The 19,821-nt window shown below is 42.0% G+C and overlaps 1 protein-coding gene across 3 annotated transcripts in view; it reads right to left on the bottom strand.

Moving 5' to 3' along the window:
• Positions 1–19,821, bottom strand: part of HYDIN (HYDIN axonemal central pair apparatus protein) — a 438,909-nt gene that overhangs the window by 254,032 nt on the left and 165,056 nt on the right. For all 3 annotated transcript variants that reach the window (XM_024234010.3, XM_054534089.2, XM_054534091.2), the window contains exons 14-18: positions 12,598–12,833; positions 10,630–10,730; positions 8,048–8,183; positions 5,489–5,653; positions 3,864–4,016 (exon numbers count right to left, since the gene is read on the bottom strand). In XM_024234010.3, the coding sequence (XP_024089778.2) occupies positions 3,864–4,016; positions 5,489–5,653; positions 8,048–8,183; positions 10,630–10,730; positions 12,598–12,833 (791 nt within the window). The remainder of the gene's footprint in view (positions 1–3,863; positions 4,017–5,488; positions 5,654–8,047; positions 8,184–10,629; positions 10,731–12,597; positions 12,834–19,821) is intronic.

Raw genomic sequence — 19,821 nt, 5'->3', positions numbered from 1 at the left:
GTTTTAAAAGAACCATGCTTGGATGAGGCATCTGAATTCCTGTTTCCTGGATCCAGAAATTCTAAGTATCTCATTACAATGGCCTTTCTCTGCAGATCATGGAGGCAGAAGGCCACTACAAAGATGTGTTGGTGCCATCTGAGTCCCAAGGTGTCACTGACATCTGGACCCAAGGTTTGAGCTAAAGGTAGCCAAGGCTGAATTAGAGCCAAGAGCAAAAAGAAAATGATTCCAGATGCTTCCAAACAAGTGCCCAGAAAGGTACTTCCTCTGCCTAGCAAGGGGCACCCATTAAAAGGAGGCATCTGTCCTCCAGCCCAGTGCTGAGGTCCCTAGGGCCCTGGGGCACTGCTGTATCCTCACCCTTATTTCTGCTGCTCATAGGGAGGGGAAAGTCTCTCTTCCTGATAGAGCTCCCTGCATACAAGCAGAGCCCGCATTCTCCTGCCAACAGGGCCTTGCCATTCTCCGTTCCCACATTCTGAGATTATTTTTATTTTTATTTTTATTTTTTACTCCTTCAAACCAGAGGTGCCTTATTTGATTGTTTCAAAGAAGTCAGCCTGCTGGGAACTGTTGGTGGAGGCTGATATTCCAGGCGCAGGCATTCCAAAGCAAAGGAGAGCCTACTGCTCCAGGTCACAGAACATTCTTCCTTGTACTAATCAACTTTTTTTGCACTCAAAATAAATTAAGTTTTAATAGAATATAAAAAACATAATCTTCACTGTTTCTTCCTTCCATACTATGTGAAGAGGTCCCAGGTGTTTTTAAAAATCATTTTTTTGTATAGTATTTGTTTCTGAGAAATTCCAAATTGCTCTAAGTGTCATTTATCTTCCAATATCACTGTGGAGGTAGGCTTCTGGCTTCCCATCTCCTGACCCCTCTGGCTGATAACAAACAGATGTTTCTTGCGAAGGGTAAATCTAATCACAGTGGTGCGGTGCTGTGCTGTGTGCTTGCACATGAGGCTGAGTGTGACAGATGGCTGACAGTGAGTGCCACATCTGAGAAGGGCTGACATTCACCCATGGCCAAAAGAGGACAGAGAATGGCCCCTCCTGTCACAGCATCCAACAAGAACAGAGAAGAACTTCCAGCACCTGAATTTGTAATAGGCTTGGGGAATAAACTATTAATTGAAGCTCTCTCCTAATGCTTAGTAATTCCTGTAAGAATGCGTTTGAAGGTTTGGTACTGTACATCAAGTTGAAATTTTTCAGTTTCCTTCCACTGTAGTAAATTTCAAATTAGCATAGTTCAATTTTTATAATGTTAATAATATCATATTTACTAGGACATCCAACAAAAATCTCAGCTGAAATAAGAGTTTAATTTTCCCCTATGAGAACTACTTGAAGCTGAAACCACTTTTCTTTTCTTCTTTTTTTTTTTTTTCAGATGGAGTTTCACTCTGTCACCCAGGCTGAAGTGCAGTGGTGTGATCTCAGCTCACTGGACAGAGATTGACTCTTCCTCTCCCAGCATCAACTCGGTACTGAATCAGGAAGCAACACTTCCTAAGCAGTACCCTGTGCTTTCTACCAAACACATCAATTAACTAATTGGATAAAGACTAGTAAAAATGTCTTTTCTATAGGATTTTTCTTTAAACATTATGAAACAATATTCTTTACATGAGATCCACACAGTGCTACAGCACGATTGGAGTTGTGTGAAAACCTCTATTAAAAAGACCAGTGACTGTATGTGAAAGTGGCTGCCTTCATAACGAGTAAAGATAAATGATAATAAAAATAAATAATGACGATAAATGGCTGCTAGCTGGGACCAATGTCTTTGGTGAGCTGTCACAAGTCAGCAGAAAATGCCATTCCTTAAATTTTATGAAATTAATAATACTTGATTATTCAGAAATATCTGACAAATGCTGAAACTAAATGTTAGTTCTCATCCAAATGCAATAATTTGATGATAGGCAGAGGGCTATACAATTAAACATTTTATATTTAAATTTAGAAAACTATTTCTAAAATCAAGAATACTTTCAATTATTGAATTAGAAATTCCTAAACTCTACAAAACCCCCACCATTTCATGTCTGTTCTTGTGCAAAAGAAAATAAAAACTAGCTTATAGAAGACTAGCAGGTCTAAATGTCATTATGAAATACAGTTGACCCTTGAACAACATGAGTTTGAACTGCATCGGTCCACTTTTATGTGGATTTTCTTCCATCTCTGCCACCCATGGGACAGTAAGACCAACCCCTTCTCTCTCTCCTCCTCAGCAGCCTACTTAATGTGAAGATGATGAGGATGAAGATCTTTATGATGATCTACCTGCACTTAATGACTAAGTATGTTTTTGCTCCCTTATGATTTTCTTAACAACATTTCTTTTCTCTAGCTTACTTTATTGTAAGAATACAGTATGTGATACATATAACATAGAAAATATGTGTTAATCGACTGTTATTGGAAAGGGTTCTGGTCAACAGTAGGCTGTCAGCAGATAAGTTTTTGAGAGGTCAAAAGTTGTATGTTTCTTTTGCTGTGCTGAAGCTCTTTAGTTTAATTAGGGCCCATTTGTCAATTTTTGTTTCTGTTGTAATTGCTTTTAGAATCTTTGTCATAAAATCTTTGCCAGGGCCCATGTGCAGAATGGTATTTTCTAGGTTATCTTCCAGGATTTTTATAGTTTTAGGTTTTACATGTAAGTCTTTCATCCATCTTATTTTTGCATATGGTGTGAGGAAGGGGTCTAGTTTCAATCTCCTGCATATGACTAGCCAGTTATCCAAATGCCATTTATTGAACAGAGAATCTTTTCCCCATTGCTTTTGTCAACTTTGTCGAAGATAAGATGGTTGTAAGCTGTGTAGCATTATTTCTGGGCTCTCTATTCTTTTGCATTGGTCTATATGTCTGGAATGAAATTATGTCCTATGCAGCAACATGGATGGAGCTGGAGCCATTATCCTAAGCAAATTAATGCAGGAACAGAAAACCAAATGTCATACAAAGAAAGGAACAAGAGACACTGGGGCCTACTTGAGGGTGAAGGATGGGAGGAAGAGAGAATATAAAAACTACCTATTAGATACTATGCTTATTACCCGGGTGATAAAATAATCTGTACACCAAACCTGTGACATACAATTTACCTGTGTAACAAACATGCATATGTACCCCCTGAAACTAAAAAAAAGTTATATGTGAATTTTCAGCTGCGTGGGGGTTTGGTGTCCCTAATCCTCACATTGTTCAAGGGTCAACTGCACATAGAAATGAGACAAGTCCATTTCTAAAACCATTTTACATCTATTTTGTATCAGTCTTTGCTGTTTACTTTAACTTCTGTTTTTGGTGAATACTCTCCTGTATTTCATACATCCTTACAAACTACCTTAAAATATTGCTAGAAGGAAGAGAGAACAAAAATAGAATAAACACATCAACACATGTGTAGCCAAAAGGACTCAAATTAAAGGGAGCACTTCTAGTTAAAGAGACATCTAAAAAGTGTTTTTTTGAGGGCTGGGGCTGGGCTTAGGTACAGTTCAGTAGGGGAACTTGTTGACCTCTGAAGCATCTTCCTGAACTGGGATTCTATTGACTGTACTTGCCTGTTTACCAAAAGACATGCACATTGTGTTTCTTAATCAACAAAAGTATTATAATAGGCATCCCTTAATCAACAAAATTATTAATTGATGCATACATTATTATGTTAATTTATTATAATAAAGAAGAATTGGGGATGGGAATGACATGGTTTAATACAACAACATAACCATGCAAATCTCTGCTTCTGGTGATCATTTTCAAAGACATGTTGCAAAAATAGGGCCATTGCCTATAAGCCAAAGCTGTGTTTCATCATGTCCCATGACTTACCATGTGTGCCTGGAAAAATGCGGGAATGAAGGACTGGTTGCATAGGTTGAGAATCCTGGAAGAGTCTTTTAGGACGTAGATAGTCCCAAAGTCCACTTGATTGGGATGGACGTAGATAACTGGGCCTTCTCCAGTGCTCTTTAAGTGACATACCTGAGTTCCGCCAGAGAGAAAGAACACAGGAACAGCTGGAAATGGCTAGCCACTTTTAGCCATTCCTTCAATAAAAAGCAAGGGCAAAAGAGGATGCTTATGAGAACTGGCACCCCCTCCCACTGGTGTGCTGTGGTCTCAGGAACACAGCGAGGGCCATGCTGGTCAGACCTGTGAATCCAGCCTGGATTTCCTCCCCAGAAAGGATGAGCAGCTTTCCCAGGTCAGCCCAGAGCCATGCATTGAGGGGAAACCAGAATCTGGGTCCCCTCCATCCCACACAGCACTCCAGCCTCAACAACACTTAGTACAGGGTTAAGGGTCAGCACTTCAAAGTCAGGTGTGGCTGGGTTTGAGTTCCGGTTCTGTTGCTTTACAAGTGGTGTGGCAGGGCAGGGCCACTGCACATAGTTGTGAGGGTTGGAGATTGAAATCCACTTTGCTCTGCTCTCTTCTTCCCGTCCCCTGAGCCAGGCACTGTGTCTGCCCGAGGAAGGTGGCCCTTTTCTTTCACAAAGTTGTGGCTGCTCAGCAAGCTAACCTCACGGGCTGCATCTGTGCAGGGCGGTAGGAAAGGGGCACAGTGAGCCTCGTGGGGGACCTGAACTGGTGGCATGTTTTGGGGTGGCCTACCTTGGTGATGCTGCTTTATAAGTTAAGTGGCTTATCTACGGCATCTTATATGGAAGAGATAAAAGCAAAATCCTAGTGTTTTACGCTGTCTAAGCAATCAGAGTCACGTCAAAGAAACGTAAGGTGACATCACTAGTTCCCAAGTAAACCACGTGTCTAGCAATACAGAGCCTGTTGGGCAACCTCCTGTAGGATTCAGTGTTTATCCTTCAACTCAGCCTAAGCAGTGGCGAGCTTTCCATGAATCCCTCTTCCTCTTGGAGAGAGACTATTTCTCTTAACAGCTTGAGTAGGCTAATATGAGCCATGAGTCAAGTCAATATACAAGAAAAGCTCGGGTGAGCAGTGAAGGAAACTGATCTCCCAGCCCACAGGTGACAAACCAGTGATACCCAAACCCAGCTTTGCACCAGGAACAACCAAGGAGCTTATTAAACATACAGATGTGCTGGCTCCCGTACAGATGTGCTGGCTTCCTCCCCTTGGAGTTTCTGATTTAAAAGGATTGGAGAGGGGTCAGGCATGTGTGAGAGTGTGTGTGCATGCACACGTGTGTGTGTGTCAGAGAGAGAGAGAGACAGAGAGAGAAACTCCTGGTATCCTGTTAGGTTTAAGGATGATTGCTATAAAACACCGCTTCTGTTAGATGTAGCCATAAACAGGTTCTGTAAAGTCACAGAGCACTGGTATTTTACCATTGCAGAGTAAAAACATAAAACCCTACAACTCCAAGCAACTGGGGTGTATGTGAATACAGTGTGGGCCTCAAATGAGAAAGCTCAAAATGTTTGAGAAGAAGCACAGCAATTTCAATTGCAGTTCTGAAAATGGACTCTCACCAAAGGGGGGTCCTGGCTCCCAAAGATTGAGATGTAAACCGTGGATCTGTGTTCTCCAGTGACCTGGGTCTCCAGGACCAGTGGTATGTGGATGGTGCTGCTTGGGGGAATGACCCCGCTGGGGGTGGGGCTGGAAAACAGCACAGTAGGCACCTCCTCACACACCTGGGGGAGAGAAAACCAGAGGGGTAAGGACAGCACAGCATGGAACAAATAACGTATTTGCTTATTTTGAAGTGTTTTCCTGAGTCCATAGAGGTGTTTTAGAAATGTCTTATTATTCAAGCAAGAAAATAGGGATGAGCACCCCAATTTGGCCAAAAGGAAGTTTGGTTAAGTGGGATGTGCGTGTGGCCCAAAACTCAAAGTGCCCAGCACAGCAAGATGCAGAATTATCTGCAACACAAATAAGTTCAGGGCAACAGCTTTCCACTTTCCTTAGGAAAAGGAAGAGGTCCACTTTCCACTTTCCAAGTTCCTTAACCTGGCCCTCTGCACCCTCACGCATCACCCCCACTCCCTCGCCCTTTGTGCTCCATCAATAGAGGCTGCTGGTGTTTCCTGAATCCGTGATGCTGCTTCTCACCTCCAATCCTTTGCACTTGTGGTGACTCCTCCTAGAATGCCCATTCCCGTCAACCCATCTGGCACACTCATCCTGAATTCTCCCTCCGCTCCTCAAGGGCTCTAGGGTGGGAACCTTTCCTCTGTCCCCAGGGAGCATCCTGTGCAGTCCTTTTCCACAGCATGCACTGGACAGCACCATGCCACCTGCATGTCCCGCTGACAACTTCTTAGCACACAGCTGGGCCTCTCCTCTCTACATGACCACTTTCTGACCCAAAGCGTATGCTCAGTTTTTAAAGTGAGGAATGAATGAATGAATGAATGAATGAACAAGTGTCCAGTGTTGACCAATTTGTGTTTCTCAGAACCCTGTTCTGCACCATATTACCAGCTTTTATGCATTAATAACGCAAATAAAAATCTTTAAATGCCACTGTATAACCCTGGGAACGATTTCTCAGAGCCTCTGCTGCTGGGGAGGAACACAGAGCATGCAGGTGTCACCTGCCTGCGGTACGCTACAGTCTCTCTGCATCTGGTCTGGCCTAACATGGCCCAGTATAACTCCTCCCTGTGCCGCAGTGCTCCGCCGAGCCTTATGACAGCCTGAGGTCGGACTGATCTCTTTACCTAGGCTTTGATATCTTGTTTATTATGGATTTTTTGGAGTTAATTTTGATTTCTTACAATATGGCATGGAAATACTAAGTATCTTGACTGAGTGTTTGGCTTCCCCCTTAAATTTTGTGCCCAAGGCAAGTGCCTCATCCTATGCCCAGCCCCGCTGTGCAGAAACAACTTCCCCTGACCCCAAATGCACGCTCCACTCTGAGTTCTTGAAATGATCACGCACTGTGCAGGGCTGGCCTGGCCTGGCCTGCTGTGGAGCATCTGAATGTTAGACCTTGTCTTCTGTCACCCCAACCCTTGGCTTCTAGTTCTGTCTCAGAGAAACCCATAGAACCATTCTATTTCTCTCTTACATAACAGCCCCGTGACTTGTGAAAGGTAGCTGTGTTATCCTAGCTAATTCTATTCTGTTTCAGATTAAACACACATATGATTGGATTTGCAGATGCCATGGATTGCCATTTTGGTTACTGTGAACATGACGCTTTTTTTTCTTCAAGTTTCCATTAGAAAAATACAATGACAACATCTGAAGACAAAATTCTGGCTGTGTTCTGACCAGCAGCTATCGCCTTCCTTTACCTAAAGGTGGTAATTCTCTGCTGCAGCCTAAACCTGCCTTGGTTCTGTGGCCTCCATATTGCTGTTTTAACTCCCATCGATCTTGTAGCCAAATAAACCCCCATATGACATTTTTGCATACATTTTAGTTAGAATATTGTACTTCTATAACTGAGTTTTATACCCAAATGCATTCTTGGTAAACTGCATCTCAGTAGTAACCTTCCATTACTCTAATCTCTACAGATTTTTAAAAAATTGTTTATCCATCTGTGTTTAACTCCTTAGTCTCCCACCTAGCCAGGTGTAGTGGCATATGGACAGACACATTTCATAAAACATGAAGAGATAATTCCTGCTTTCTTATTCCTGTATTGTCTCTAGCTTTCTGGTCCAACAAATCTACTTATAAATATTGCATTACTTACTAATGCCATTCAAATCACAGCCACGGACATAATGAAAACTCCTAGCTCATTTCCCATGCATGGTTAGTTCACAGGCAAATATTTGCAGGTGCAATTCTGCATGCTGGCTTAATTGACACTTTCCCTTGTTTATCAAGGGTAATTTCTCTGGGAAATTAACAACGGTTTACACCTGCAGCTGCTCAGGCATGCAGCTAGCAATCCAACTATGACTTTATAACCCCATCCTTAGACTATCTAAGGGTTAAAAATCAGCGTTACTTAAGGTCATGTGTTCAGGAATGTGGCACTTCAGAGGGATTTCTCTTTCTCATCAAGGGAACCCAATGGAAGAAGCATTAATACTGAAGAAGGAGAAGAGAAAGGAACTCACCTGAGGCTGGACCTCATAGAATCCTGGGAGGTCATCTTGATTGGCAAGCTGGAGTGTTTTCTCATATGGGTACTTCAGGAAGCAGTGCCCAAAGTCCACCTCTGTGTTCACCAGGTGGAGGGCAGGTACAACACACCTGCTCGGAGGAGCCCATCACACAATTCAAAACAGAGAGCTTGTTTACATACAGAAAATGCAGAGCCCCAAGCGAGATACATTTGTCAGTGTCACATAGTAGTTTTTCTCTAATAACCACATTAGTCACTTTCAAAGCTTCTCTCCTCCTCTCTTCCCTGTCTCTTGGCCCCCAGTCACCACATTTTAATCAAAAAAGGACTAGAAGCAGAACTCCTTGAACAGCTGTCTGGTGGGTAACGACTCAGATTTCCATTGTTTTATAGATTTGGCCTTCTTTGGGCAAGGGGTCCCCATGGCACAAGATCCTTAGGGTAGTGAATCTGTTTCCATGCCAAACAGGGCCAATGCCACCAGCATGTGGTCCTAACTAGCTGTGACACTTTGGATCAGTCAGAAAGCCCCCCAAGGACTTGCGACAGCTCACATCATCTAAATAACAATAATAATGCTAATTCCTATGCAGAACAGCTGTCTTGGATGCAGAGGCTCAGGTGGCTGCTTGGTCCAGAACTGGCACTGTGATGGAGTTGTCACTGTGCCGACATGGAGGGGGTGAGGTGGGGGGAGAGGGAGGGAGGGTTGTATGCAGAAAAAAGAGGAGTTGAAGCCCTGTGTTTGCCATTGGTCTATTATTAGGTGACTTGGATTTTATTTGCTGTCTGTGACTCTCAATGTCTATCCTACCCTTTGTCATTGTTTCAGTATAGTGCAATGGTGAAGAGTACCGGCTTTTGAATTTGCAGAGCCAGCTTCAAAGACTGACCTTACTAAGTACAACCTGTGTAAGCTTGGGCAAGCTGCCTTCTGTCTCAGAGTCTCATTTCTCTCATAGGTAAAATGAGGATAATTCTAGGGATTGATATTGGTGTTATAAACTCTTCTTAGGGTGCTGGAAGGGCATAGCCCAGCACCAGGTAAGTGCCCAGTAAGAGGGAGTGAGCCTGTGGCAGAATCATGGCAGGCTGTCACTGCTGGCTCTCTGGAGAGAGTTACTTGAGGCTGCAGTTCTAAAAGCAATTCTTCTGTTAAGAGTCAGTGAGTAGTTCCTACAGATTACTCCAAAAATAAGGACATAAAAGAGCCTTTCTTCAACCGCAAAGTTTGTGATTTTGCATGAGTGTTCATTTTTAGCTGGAATGGAAGTTGTCTGTTGACCCAGTGACTTTCTTGAAGCTAATCCTTTACTACCTGAAATACTGTGACTGAGAGGGCTTATACTACTTGACTTGGGTCACAGAATATAAGTAGAAAACTCATAGCCTCTTTAGACCTTTTTTTTTTTAATTTAGAATTTCCTATCGATAGCTGTAGGGAAAGGGGCTAGAAAGTATCTGAATAAGCCTGCATAGACAAGAAATGGAGGACTAGACTGAAAGGCAAACCTGGGCATAGAAAGGACCACAATAGGGTTTTTACTGTTTGTAAACAAAGGAAAAAAATAGGTCTTGAAGGAATACTAAGTAGGTCACAGTGGGAACCCTGATTTAAGTTATTTCTGCACTGCTATTTATTTTCATTCAAGCCCAAGCCACGTGAAATGGTGTCAGTTACTAACTCCCCACCAACCAGCACATCTGCCCCATCTTTAAAGTGTATGTCTTCCTAAGATTCACAAGAGATCAGAATTACAGAGATTGACATATTAGCATGATTATCAGTTTTACTAAGTCATTTTCTCTATTTCCTACATATAGCATTTGCATACATACAACTTAAAGTCCCAGATCTGGACACTGACTGCTTTGGGAAGAGTGTGGCCCCAGGATTTTATTCCGGATCACATCATTATTAGTCGATGACACCATCACCATCATCAGCACTACTGCAATGACTGTAGCTTGGTCAAAAAGACACAGTCAACAAATGGCTGAGCCAGGATTTTAACCCGGCTGCCTCTCTCAAAAAGAGAGAGGAGTTGGAGACGGTTCTGAGGAGTATACATTGTTAAAGATGAGCCTCATCTTGGGGGCCCACTGCTAGCCTGAAATTCAAGTCACAGCAACAGTGTCCCAGGGCAGGGACCTCTTGGCTCTATGGATCTTCCACTGCAGGACTGACAGCAACACCTTCCTGTTGCATAACTCTGGAGCACTATGTTGAAAGATGAAAATAAAAATGAGCAACTCTTCACCTCTTCCTGCTAAAACCTTTCTGGTTACATACTTTGAAAGTCAAACCCGTTAGAGAGGATCTGACCCGTTTCTTCACTATTCTTAGGATTCTCTGCCTAAACCCTACAAAACACACACACTTCTTATCTCCGCCAAAGGTGCTTTAGAAACATTTGCTGCTTTGTCATTTGAATGTCAGATTCAACTTCCCTTCCCAGGAAGGCAGGAGAAACCCAGTGTGCTTGGGTTGGCAGGCGAGCTGCCTTCTGGGAGGCAGCCCATTACTGGAGGCTCGGGGGCGACTCGGGAGAAGAGCAAGCTGGGGAGCGATACCTTGCTGTAATTAAGAGTACCAGCACCTCTTCTCCGATGCCCTCCACGTCCACCACCAGTGCCAGCTCGTATTTCTGTACAGTGTTGGAGCATAAGGTCACCTGGAAAGAAAAAGGTGACAAGTTGCTTTTCTAAAAAGCACGTTCTCCCTACACGGGGGAGAGGAGCCTCAGGAGGACTACGCTGATCAGAGTGGTTTCTAAGTGCTTTATGGATATATAGCATTTTACATTTTTAGTTGAACAAGTCACCTTGTGGGGTCAGGGCATGCTGAGTGTTTTCAAAGGCCAGGGTAGAAACCAAATGGCTTTTAGTACAATGGCTTTGCTCATTTCTGAGGTTTTGTCAAAGAAGCCACATATCTGCATAAGGGGAAAAATGAGCATGAACGATGAGCAATATCAAACCAACTTTAATTACTGCACTTTAAATTGTTCCCTACCTCTGGGCTATATGAATTATGAAAATGTAATATACTAGTAAAACACTATAGCACAAGTTCTCTTACAGTAAAATAAGTGGAAATAACCACGTCAGTTCCAGAAAATGGTGTAAGAAATCAGTCTGCTTTACCAAAATCTTGCCCCCACCATCCCACATTCTTTATTACAGCAGAAAATAGAAAGTTCCAAAGAAAGGTCTATTTGAGGACAATAGAACATGGTCAAAACATAAACAGATTTCAGAACTCATTGGTACTTAGATTCCAATTCTAGCAAGTTGGAGTTAAGCAGTAATGAATTGCACAGACAATTCATTTAAGAAGTTTAGCAGTTGCTAAGGGAGATTGAGGGTGAAGGGAGGCTGTTGGGGGGCTCAGAACATTTTATCCTGTGTTTTTATTTCCTGCTGTGAAGCTGTACATTTAGGCTTTCAGAAGCCTTGTTATGATTTTTAATTGCTTCAAAATTATATGTACTGGAAGAGATAGCTGAAAGTCTAGAAAACAGCTTCTGGCATGGGTTAAGGCTTTTCTATCTATAAATTATGTATCTGGTACTAATTAAAATGTTTTCAGTTGCAGAGGGAATCACTGGATGCAAATTTGAGTCCACACAGACCTGGCTGTAGTGCAGATCAGGAGGGAAAACTGGAGTTTGGAGAAAGCTTTTCCAAATATAAAGGAAAAATAAAGTGAAGATGAAGTCATTGATTTGGAAAGAAACAGAGAATCCTAGTGTGACTGTAACCCCCTGTTTATGTATCTGGGCTGTGGCTAGAAGGAAGAACAAGTAGTTTTGGCAGAAGGCTGCTAGCAAGACACTATGTCTTTTAAAATCTTCCTGAGATATCTGGGAAGCAACAACAACAACAACAGCAAAAGAAAAGAGGGAAGACAGTTAAGGGTGAAATAATTCCACTGGTGGCACTGTGAGGCGATAACCAAGGCAAAGCACTATCCTAATTGCAGACAAAACATGGAAGGATGAGTATTCCTCAGGATGAGGAAGCCGAATTCTCATGGCTTTTCCTGCAGAACTCAAGATAAGGCGCTGTTAGTGATATCACATCCACAGCCACCATGAATGAAGCCCGGATTCGGATTACAAAGCTGAATAAACTGGATATCATCTTTGGCGTAAGTGTGGCTATTTATTGGTATCTAAAGGATCTGAGTCTGAAGGAAAGATAAACCTAAGTATCAATAAGTTGTGAAATCTGTTTATATTAGTACCGCTGGGTGTACTGTCTGGATAGCAGTGGCTTCACTAGAAATGCCTAGAACCCACTCTTCTGGTGAAGGCAATGCATCTAGATTAAGGTAAAGCCACTGGTGCAGTGCCCATTGCTTTGCCCAATGTATTTGTGTCTGGTTTATTTCCTTATAGGCCCACGTTTCCCTGTAAATTGACAGGCACCCCCTTCTGCTGACACTGGACATACTAGAGCTAACCCTAGATGAGGGCCCGTGGCTATTTTGAAGGCTCAGCTGCTTAGCTGTGTGTGCAGGAAGGCCATGCACTTTACCCTGATAGCAGCAAATCCCTGGGGGCGAATAGTGCCACAGTCAGGAGTGATGGTGAATTCTTTTGGTTTCATTGAGGATATTTCTTCCTTGGTCCCAGACGGTCTTTTGTAGTCCGCATGCTGCTCACAATATGAAATGCTTTTACGGCCAAGGCCATCCCCAGGGACACGCAGTTTGAAAGTCATGGGGATCAAAGAGGTATTATTGAGGGAACATATCAAGGTATGAGGAAACCCTGGAAAACAAAATATGATGTGAGAAATAAAAGCCCCCCCAACACCTCCCTTGACCCTCAATCTCCCCTAGCAACTGCTAAGCTTCTTGAATGAACTGTCTGTGCAATTCATTAAACTCCAACTTGCCCTAAATATTATTTTTATTGTTTCATTCCATCAGTAAATACATTTTCATTCATTAACGTATCTATTCTTTCATTTATGCATTCACTCAATGAATATTTGCTATGCATTTACTATGTGGGAGATTAAACACCACATATAAAACAAGCCCCTTGATTGCCACTCAGGCCCTTCCGGGGAGGCAGCCTCTGTTAGTAGTTTGCTGAGTAGTCTTGCAGAAGTATATTTTGCATTTATTTCTTACACAAAAATATACATTTTTACATGGAATCATGCTTGCTCTTTTTATTTGCCAGTGTGTGAAAGAAAAAGCCTGCATGGTTTTGCCCGCTGGGTGACCCAGAGCTTGCCAAGACATGATAGAGTGTGTCCTGGACCTGTCTGGGGATCACGCTCTGAGGGCTGATGACACAGTATCAAAAAATAGCCTTTCCCAAGAGAGACTTTACGAACTGCTTTAGAGCCAGCCAGAGACTAACACCTGGCTTTTACCTCTCTTAGACAAAGCTGCTTTGTCATCGTATCCAGCTTCGTTCCGTGAGACTCCTCTCTTAAGAGATGTGGACCTTTCTTGCTCGGCAAGCAATACACTAAGCTCTGATTTTCTTTCTTCCTTTCTTTTTTTTTTTTTTTTGAAACAGAGTCTTGCTCTGTCACCCAGGCTGGAGTGTAGTGGTACAATCTTAACTCACCTCAACCTCCACCTCCCAGGTTCAAGTGATTCTCCTGCCTCAGCCTCCTGAGTAGCTGGGATTACAGGTGTGCGCCACCATGCACCACCATGCCCATCCAATTTTTGTATTTTTAGTAGAGGCAGGGTTTCACCATGTTGGCCAGGCTGGTCTCAAACTCTTGACCTCAGGTGATCCACCTGCCTTGGCCTCCCAAAGTGCTGGGATTACAGGCGTGAGCAACAATGCCCGGCCACTAAACTCTGATTTTCGATTCCCTAGGTAGCTATTGTATCTGATACCACTTTCAGAAGAAGAAGAATAATCTACAGACACAGGAGAACAAAAATGCATATTTCTACTGGATGGAAATGCTACTCTTCTACCTTGAACTCTGCTGTAATAAAATGTACTTGGTCTCTTGGAGTAATAACTGTTGCTGTCAGGGCTATTTTGAGTTGATCTACTTCTGCCTCATGTCTCAGCTTTTGTCTACACATTAGGCCACTGGAGGAAACACATTCGTGTATCCTTTGTGATAACACACCTGCCAACCTACTTGGAAGATATCTTTCATGGAAAAAGAACTGTGAGATTGAGTGCACTTGAAGGGTTATTCTTGGAAATTCCAGAGGAACTGCTTGGAAGGCAGCTTCACAATCATGCTACATGTGACTTTCCTGGACTTACCAAATAATGACTCTGGAAAATGTAGATGGCTTAGCCTTATCTGATCTGACCATTTGTGAGTTAGCTGATCTGTGAATGTGTAGCGTATTATGGAAAGTGGGTTCTATAAAGATTCACGCGGTCTTCCAAACCATTGCCCAGACTGCTTCCTAAAGCCAGAACTTTTTCACAGAATAAAGCCAATTATGACCTCCTAGTTACAACAGTTTATTGTACTAGTACCTGTAATATCCCATATTGCTTGTCAAGAAGCCTAAAGGAAGGGGATGCTGACTTGTTAAAGACTGAAGGTCATTAATAAGAATGTTATTCCTAGGTTTCTAGTTGCAACCAATCCTAATACTCTTCTATCTACAGTTCCACTTGAATGCAAGTACTTTACAATTGTAGACCTCTATGCTCCCTTTTGTAGTGTCTAGTAGATAAAAAGTCAATATTTATTTGCCTTCTCTTCAAATAATTAACAACATAATTGCACAGAATGTCTCAAGGATTCACGGAGGCACCTGATCTTTCTCCCAATACTTGTATAATGATTTAAAATACAACATTCTCAAGAGATTCAATTCTCCTTCAAGAAGCTTATTTTCACCTGACCTAAAAAGCCCCTAAGAAGACTAGCAGAAACTAGCAGCGGAAGATCATAAGGCTGTAAAGGAAAAATTACAGTTCTTTAAAAATATGGTATATTGTTTGGAACATGACGTCTCTACTAAAGAATGGACCCTATCTAATGAGAGTATTAAATTGATTCATCAACACGCAGGACAAAATGCTAAACTATAATTGAGAGACTGGGGGATTCATGGAATATTTTAGACAATGGATTATTTTTCTAGTAAAGTAAAAATCTCCACAAAGCAAAGGGAACTGTGTTGGCAGATCATTATGCAAATCAGGTGGCATTTTTGTCATTGTCCATAGAAATAATTCAGAATATGGGAGATCAATAAGCACATATATCCAATTCATTTTGGACATAGAAAATTTAGCCTCAGATTTAGAAAACAAACGTTGCCTAAAATTGGGAACCTCTGTTCATTCCAATGGTCTCTGGAATACCAACTATGCCCCCAAATCTAAGTGGCCTTTGACAAAAATGTTTTATCATACGTAAAACATTACCACCATAGAAGAGAGGAAATAGTCTCTGAATAAGAATCAATGGGAAAATTTCTCCTCTGTAGCTGGGGATGTGGCTGGCTCCTGCCTCACATCCTGCTACCATATCCAGAAACATTGTACAAGTGGGATGTGAGTCTCTGGAATATATGTGGATCAGGCCCAGCTCACAAAGTTCAGAATATGTGCTTGTAACTGTAAATTCTTTGGATGGGTTTGAGCCTTTCTGTACAGAAAGACCACTGCTGTGACTGTGACTAAGAAATTGTAGACTATAATTTTCCCACCTGGGGAATGTTACCTCACACTACAAGAGTTAAAAAGAATTTTATAGTGTGTTAGCCCTTTGATAAAAAATTTCACAATCTTTGGGAAATGTAGAGCATAAAAATAGTATTATTGATCTTAAGTTGGCCCAGTTCTCTGAGGTTCTGAGTTCCTTGATGAAGAGTTTTACCTTTAGCTCTGATGGCCATCAGATCTGATTAGCTCCCTCTGTAACTCATAGACTATTCACTTTATGAAACAATAACTAGAAGATCCATGTGATTACAAGTATTTCATCAATTTGGGTCAACCTTGCTTCATGCAGACATAAAAAATATTGTGAGAACCAGCTCATCTATAAGTTTAAGAAGCCTTCCCTAAAATACCACCCTCAGAAGCCCTCCCCTCTTTCTAACTGAAGAATGAGTACCCTGAAAAATACACCAATGAAGGTCTTCTTCAGAGCCTTCTAACAACTGACCTTGCAGTTAAATTATGAGGTGGACCTCTGAGGAAAAAGATGCCCATTGAAGCTAAATTATTGGCTGAAGACGTGTAGAAAAATACTCTCACTGGGGATCTTAAGTAGCGGTTTTCTAAAAAAACAGAAAAAACCTTCAGAAGCAGATGACCTTCAGAAATAGACTGCTATTTCAAGTCTCTCAGAACAAGCAGACTTTACCCACAGTAGATAGCTTCTGCTCAAGACTGATGGGATGAGATTTTGTTAGATGCCTGACATTACTGATTCTCACACTCTCCCTTGTGTGCTTTTGTTTTTCATCATTTTGCCATATTACCCCTTGTTTCTTATCTTAAGGTTATACAATTTTGATACACCCTATGATGTCTCCCTTACTGTTATCGACAACTTGTTTTGGGCATGCTTTGCTCACATCTACTATGATCTCTTCTGCCAACCTTTCTAAGATCATTCTGTGATCATTACAATCCGGTTTTGCTCCCGACTCCCTACTTTACACCCTCCTAAGGTCAACTTAGATATTTCTCCTTGAGCTACATACTGCCAGTTTATATCAGTGCCATAGAAGAGACACCGGTAATGCATCTTTCGATGCTTTATCTGAACAACTCTGTCCCCAAATCCCAGACAGGTTATCACATTTTGTAATAACTTCTCTGTCCACATTATTCAATGGCCGAGTTCAATAAATGCTTGGAGGTTTTCAAACTCCTTATTCTCATTCAACACATCCTTGTATCTCCTGAAAAATAGTGGGTTTGCAGATAATTACTTGGGCCTTTAGTGTATCAGCTAGCATGCCAGTTGTTACTTGGTCCATTTATTCTTTAACCCATCCAAGGATTCATCTATGCCTCAATGTTCCTTCAAGGACAACCACCACCCAATTCTATTATCTGACTCTTTCATGCTACTGCAGCTGTAGTCAACAGAACTAATTATTGGGTATGTCATCCAACATCCAATCCTACCATCAAAAATCTTTATAGCCATAGAAATTTTAGAAACCAACATATAGTACTATTACCCACCACCCACCTATCACAACATCATCAATTCCAACAGTCCCTGATGCAAAATCCATACCTTCACCACCAAGCAAATAAATGCCACATCTCCAACACTAATCTATAACAGACTCCTTTTTAGGAATGGAACTTAGTGTCAATACAGGGATAATACTGTCAACTTTAGTTAGCTTAATGTATTCCCCACTATATTAGCCTCTGCAAACCTTTTTAAACCCCACATAATATGTCCATCATTCTGAAATAACTAAAATATTCCTCCAATTCTTGGCTTACTCCTGGAATGATCAGTTTCACTTTTGCATCAGGAACTATACACATCCCTATTAGTCTTTCATTCCTGAGCTAATAACAAGCTTATGCTCATCTGTCTCATTAACGCCTTCCTACTTGCACATGTGGGGTAATAATTAGAAAGTTTTAAATGTGGCCAGGCATGGTGGCTCACACCTGTAATCCCAGCACTTGGGAGGCAGAGGCAGGTGGATCACCTGAGGTCAGTAGTTCGAGATCAGCCTGGCCAACATGGTGAAACCCCGTCTCTACAAAGAATATTAAAAAATTAGCCAGGTGTGGTGGTAGGCGCCTGTAATCCCAGCTACTCGGGAGGCTGAGGCAGGAGAATTGCTTGCTCCAGAGGCAGAGATTGCAGTGAGCCAACATGGTGCCACTGCACTCCAGCCTGGGCAACAGAGACTCTGTCTCAAAAGCAAAAACAAACAAACAAACAAAAAACCAAAAAATAAAAATAAAAAAAGAAAAGAAAGTTTCAAATGCCTCTCCACATCCTCCAGTGCCACCATGCTTCTTTGTGAAGAGTCTATTTGATGAGAGACCAATCCACCTGGGGAAATAATGGTACTTTGTTGGAGTCATGAGGCTTCAATTGTAGGGGTCATATAATTGGAAATTAACACAAAATTGCCCCTCGCTTTGGCTGATGCAGTACAGACTCCAGAAGCAAAGCAAAGTAGCCTAAATCCACTGACCCATGTGGTTTTGAAAACCAGATTGCCGTAGATTTCCTGTTGGCAAGCCCAAAAGGTATGTTTTATTGCTGACATTTCCTGCCACAATACAGAGAAGATTAAAGAATTTATAGCATTCATAGCTAAACTAAAAGAAAAGATAACTTGGGTTTTGAAAGTGGATTAAGTTGGTTTTTGAGATAAATTTCCATGTCTCAGGTTTGGGAAATCTTGGGGGTCATGGTTCTGCAGTGTCTTCTGGCCTCCTGCATAGCTGCTGTATCATCCAATGGTTCAATAAGATATTACACAACAAAAGAAAAGTAAATTGTTTCTAATTTTCAGCTAAGCTAATTACCAAAACTTTCAGTTGAACCAGCTATGAGGAATAGCTGTTGATTTTTATTTCTATAGCTCAAGGAAACTATGGATAAATTACCCAATGATAATCTTTCCTGCGTCCTAATAAAGGAGGCCCAAATGGAAGATGATTAAGGGAAAAACCTATCTAACCTTGGAGCATGCGTACCTGGTTTTGTGTGAGCCAGAGCTCCCTAACATCAAAAATCCCATTCTAGATCTGATGGAGAATAATGTTATCAGTGTCATCGTTTTGAAAATGAATAAGAGCCTTTAAATTGACACACAAGTTATTCTTTAAATGGACACACAGGTTACTTTCTTATTTGGCATACAGCATATAGGAAAAGGAGGCGATGATATGAGAGTTCTGGCAAACAGGAAGAGGAAGTGGAAAGGCTACTCCTTTTGTCTCAGTGGAGTGTGGGAAGGGGAAGAATAACAGAGTGGCCAGATGCGTACATCATGGCATCTGCCTTACAGGCCAGAATCTCAGGGATAGGGTGGCTAAATAGGTTGAGGGGATGTTGGAAGCAAAAGGACTTCTGCCTGGCTTTCTTCTTGGGAATCTCAGAGCAGTCCACTTCACAGAATATTCTCATACCTTCCTGGGGCAGATAACTCAGGATAAAAATGGTATGCTTAGGCCGAAAGGGAATCTTAGTACTCGAGGATCTCTCAGTTCCTGTGTGGCTGGAGAAGGATCCAGGCATTACACATGGATATATGACACCCTTCCTCCCACTCATGGTTCTGGAAGGTAGTTGGGTTGAGAACAGTGAACTTGCCATGGGTCTGCAACAGGGCTGCCATAGCAAAAGGCCAGGCAACCATACCTCAATGGCTATGAAGGGAGAATGGAGATTAGCTTAACACTGTCCAATGGAAATACAATGCAAAACACAAATAGGTGACATTAATTTTAGCAACACAGTGTATTTAACCCAACATGTCAGAAATATCATTTCAACATGTAATCAATAGTATTTTACACTTACAGCACATCTCAGTGTGCTCAGTAGCTTCATGGGGGAAGCACAGGTCTAGCTCTAGGGAGAATGGAGTCAGTGGAAGCCAACTCAGTGTTGGCTCTTCTGGAGCCGAAAGGACAAGCCATCAGTGTTCCCGCAATACCTCAGTGGAAATGGGCGCCACGGGTAAGTGGTTAGCTAGATGAGGCACCCACAGGCCAGTGTCTCAGTGCCCCCCAACTCCTGCCATGCTTGCTTGGTAGTGTGGGAACACATGAGAAATATTAGTTGGATTATAAAAAA

This window comes from Pongo abelii, chromosome 18, assembly GCF_028885655.2.
Source record: "Pongo abelii isolate AG06213 chromosome 18, NHGRI_mPonAbe1-v2.0_pri, whole genome shotgun sequence".
Taxonomy (NCBI): domain Eukaryota; kingdom Metazoa; phylum Chordata; class Mammalia; order Primates; family Hominidae; genus Pongo; species Pongo abelii.
The sequence above is the reverse complement of the archived record's forward strand: the minus strand, read 5'-3'. Positions and strand labels throughout refer to the sequence as shown.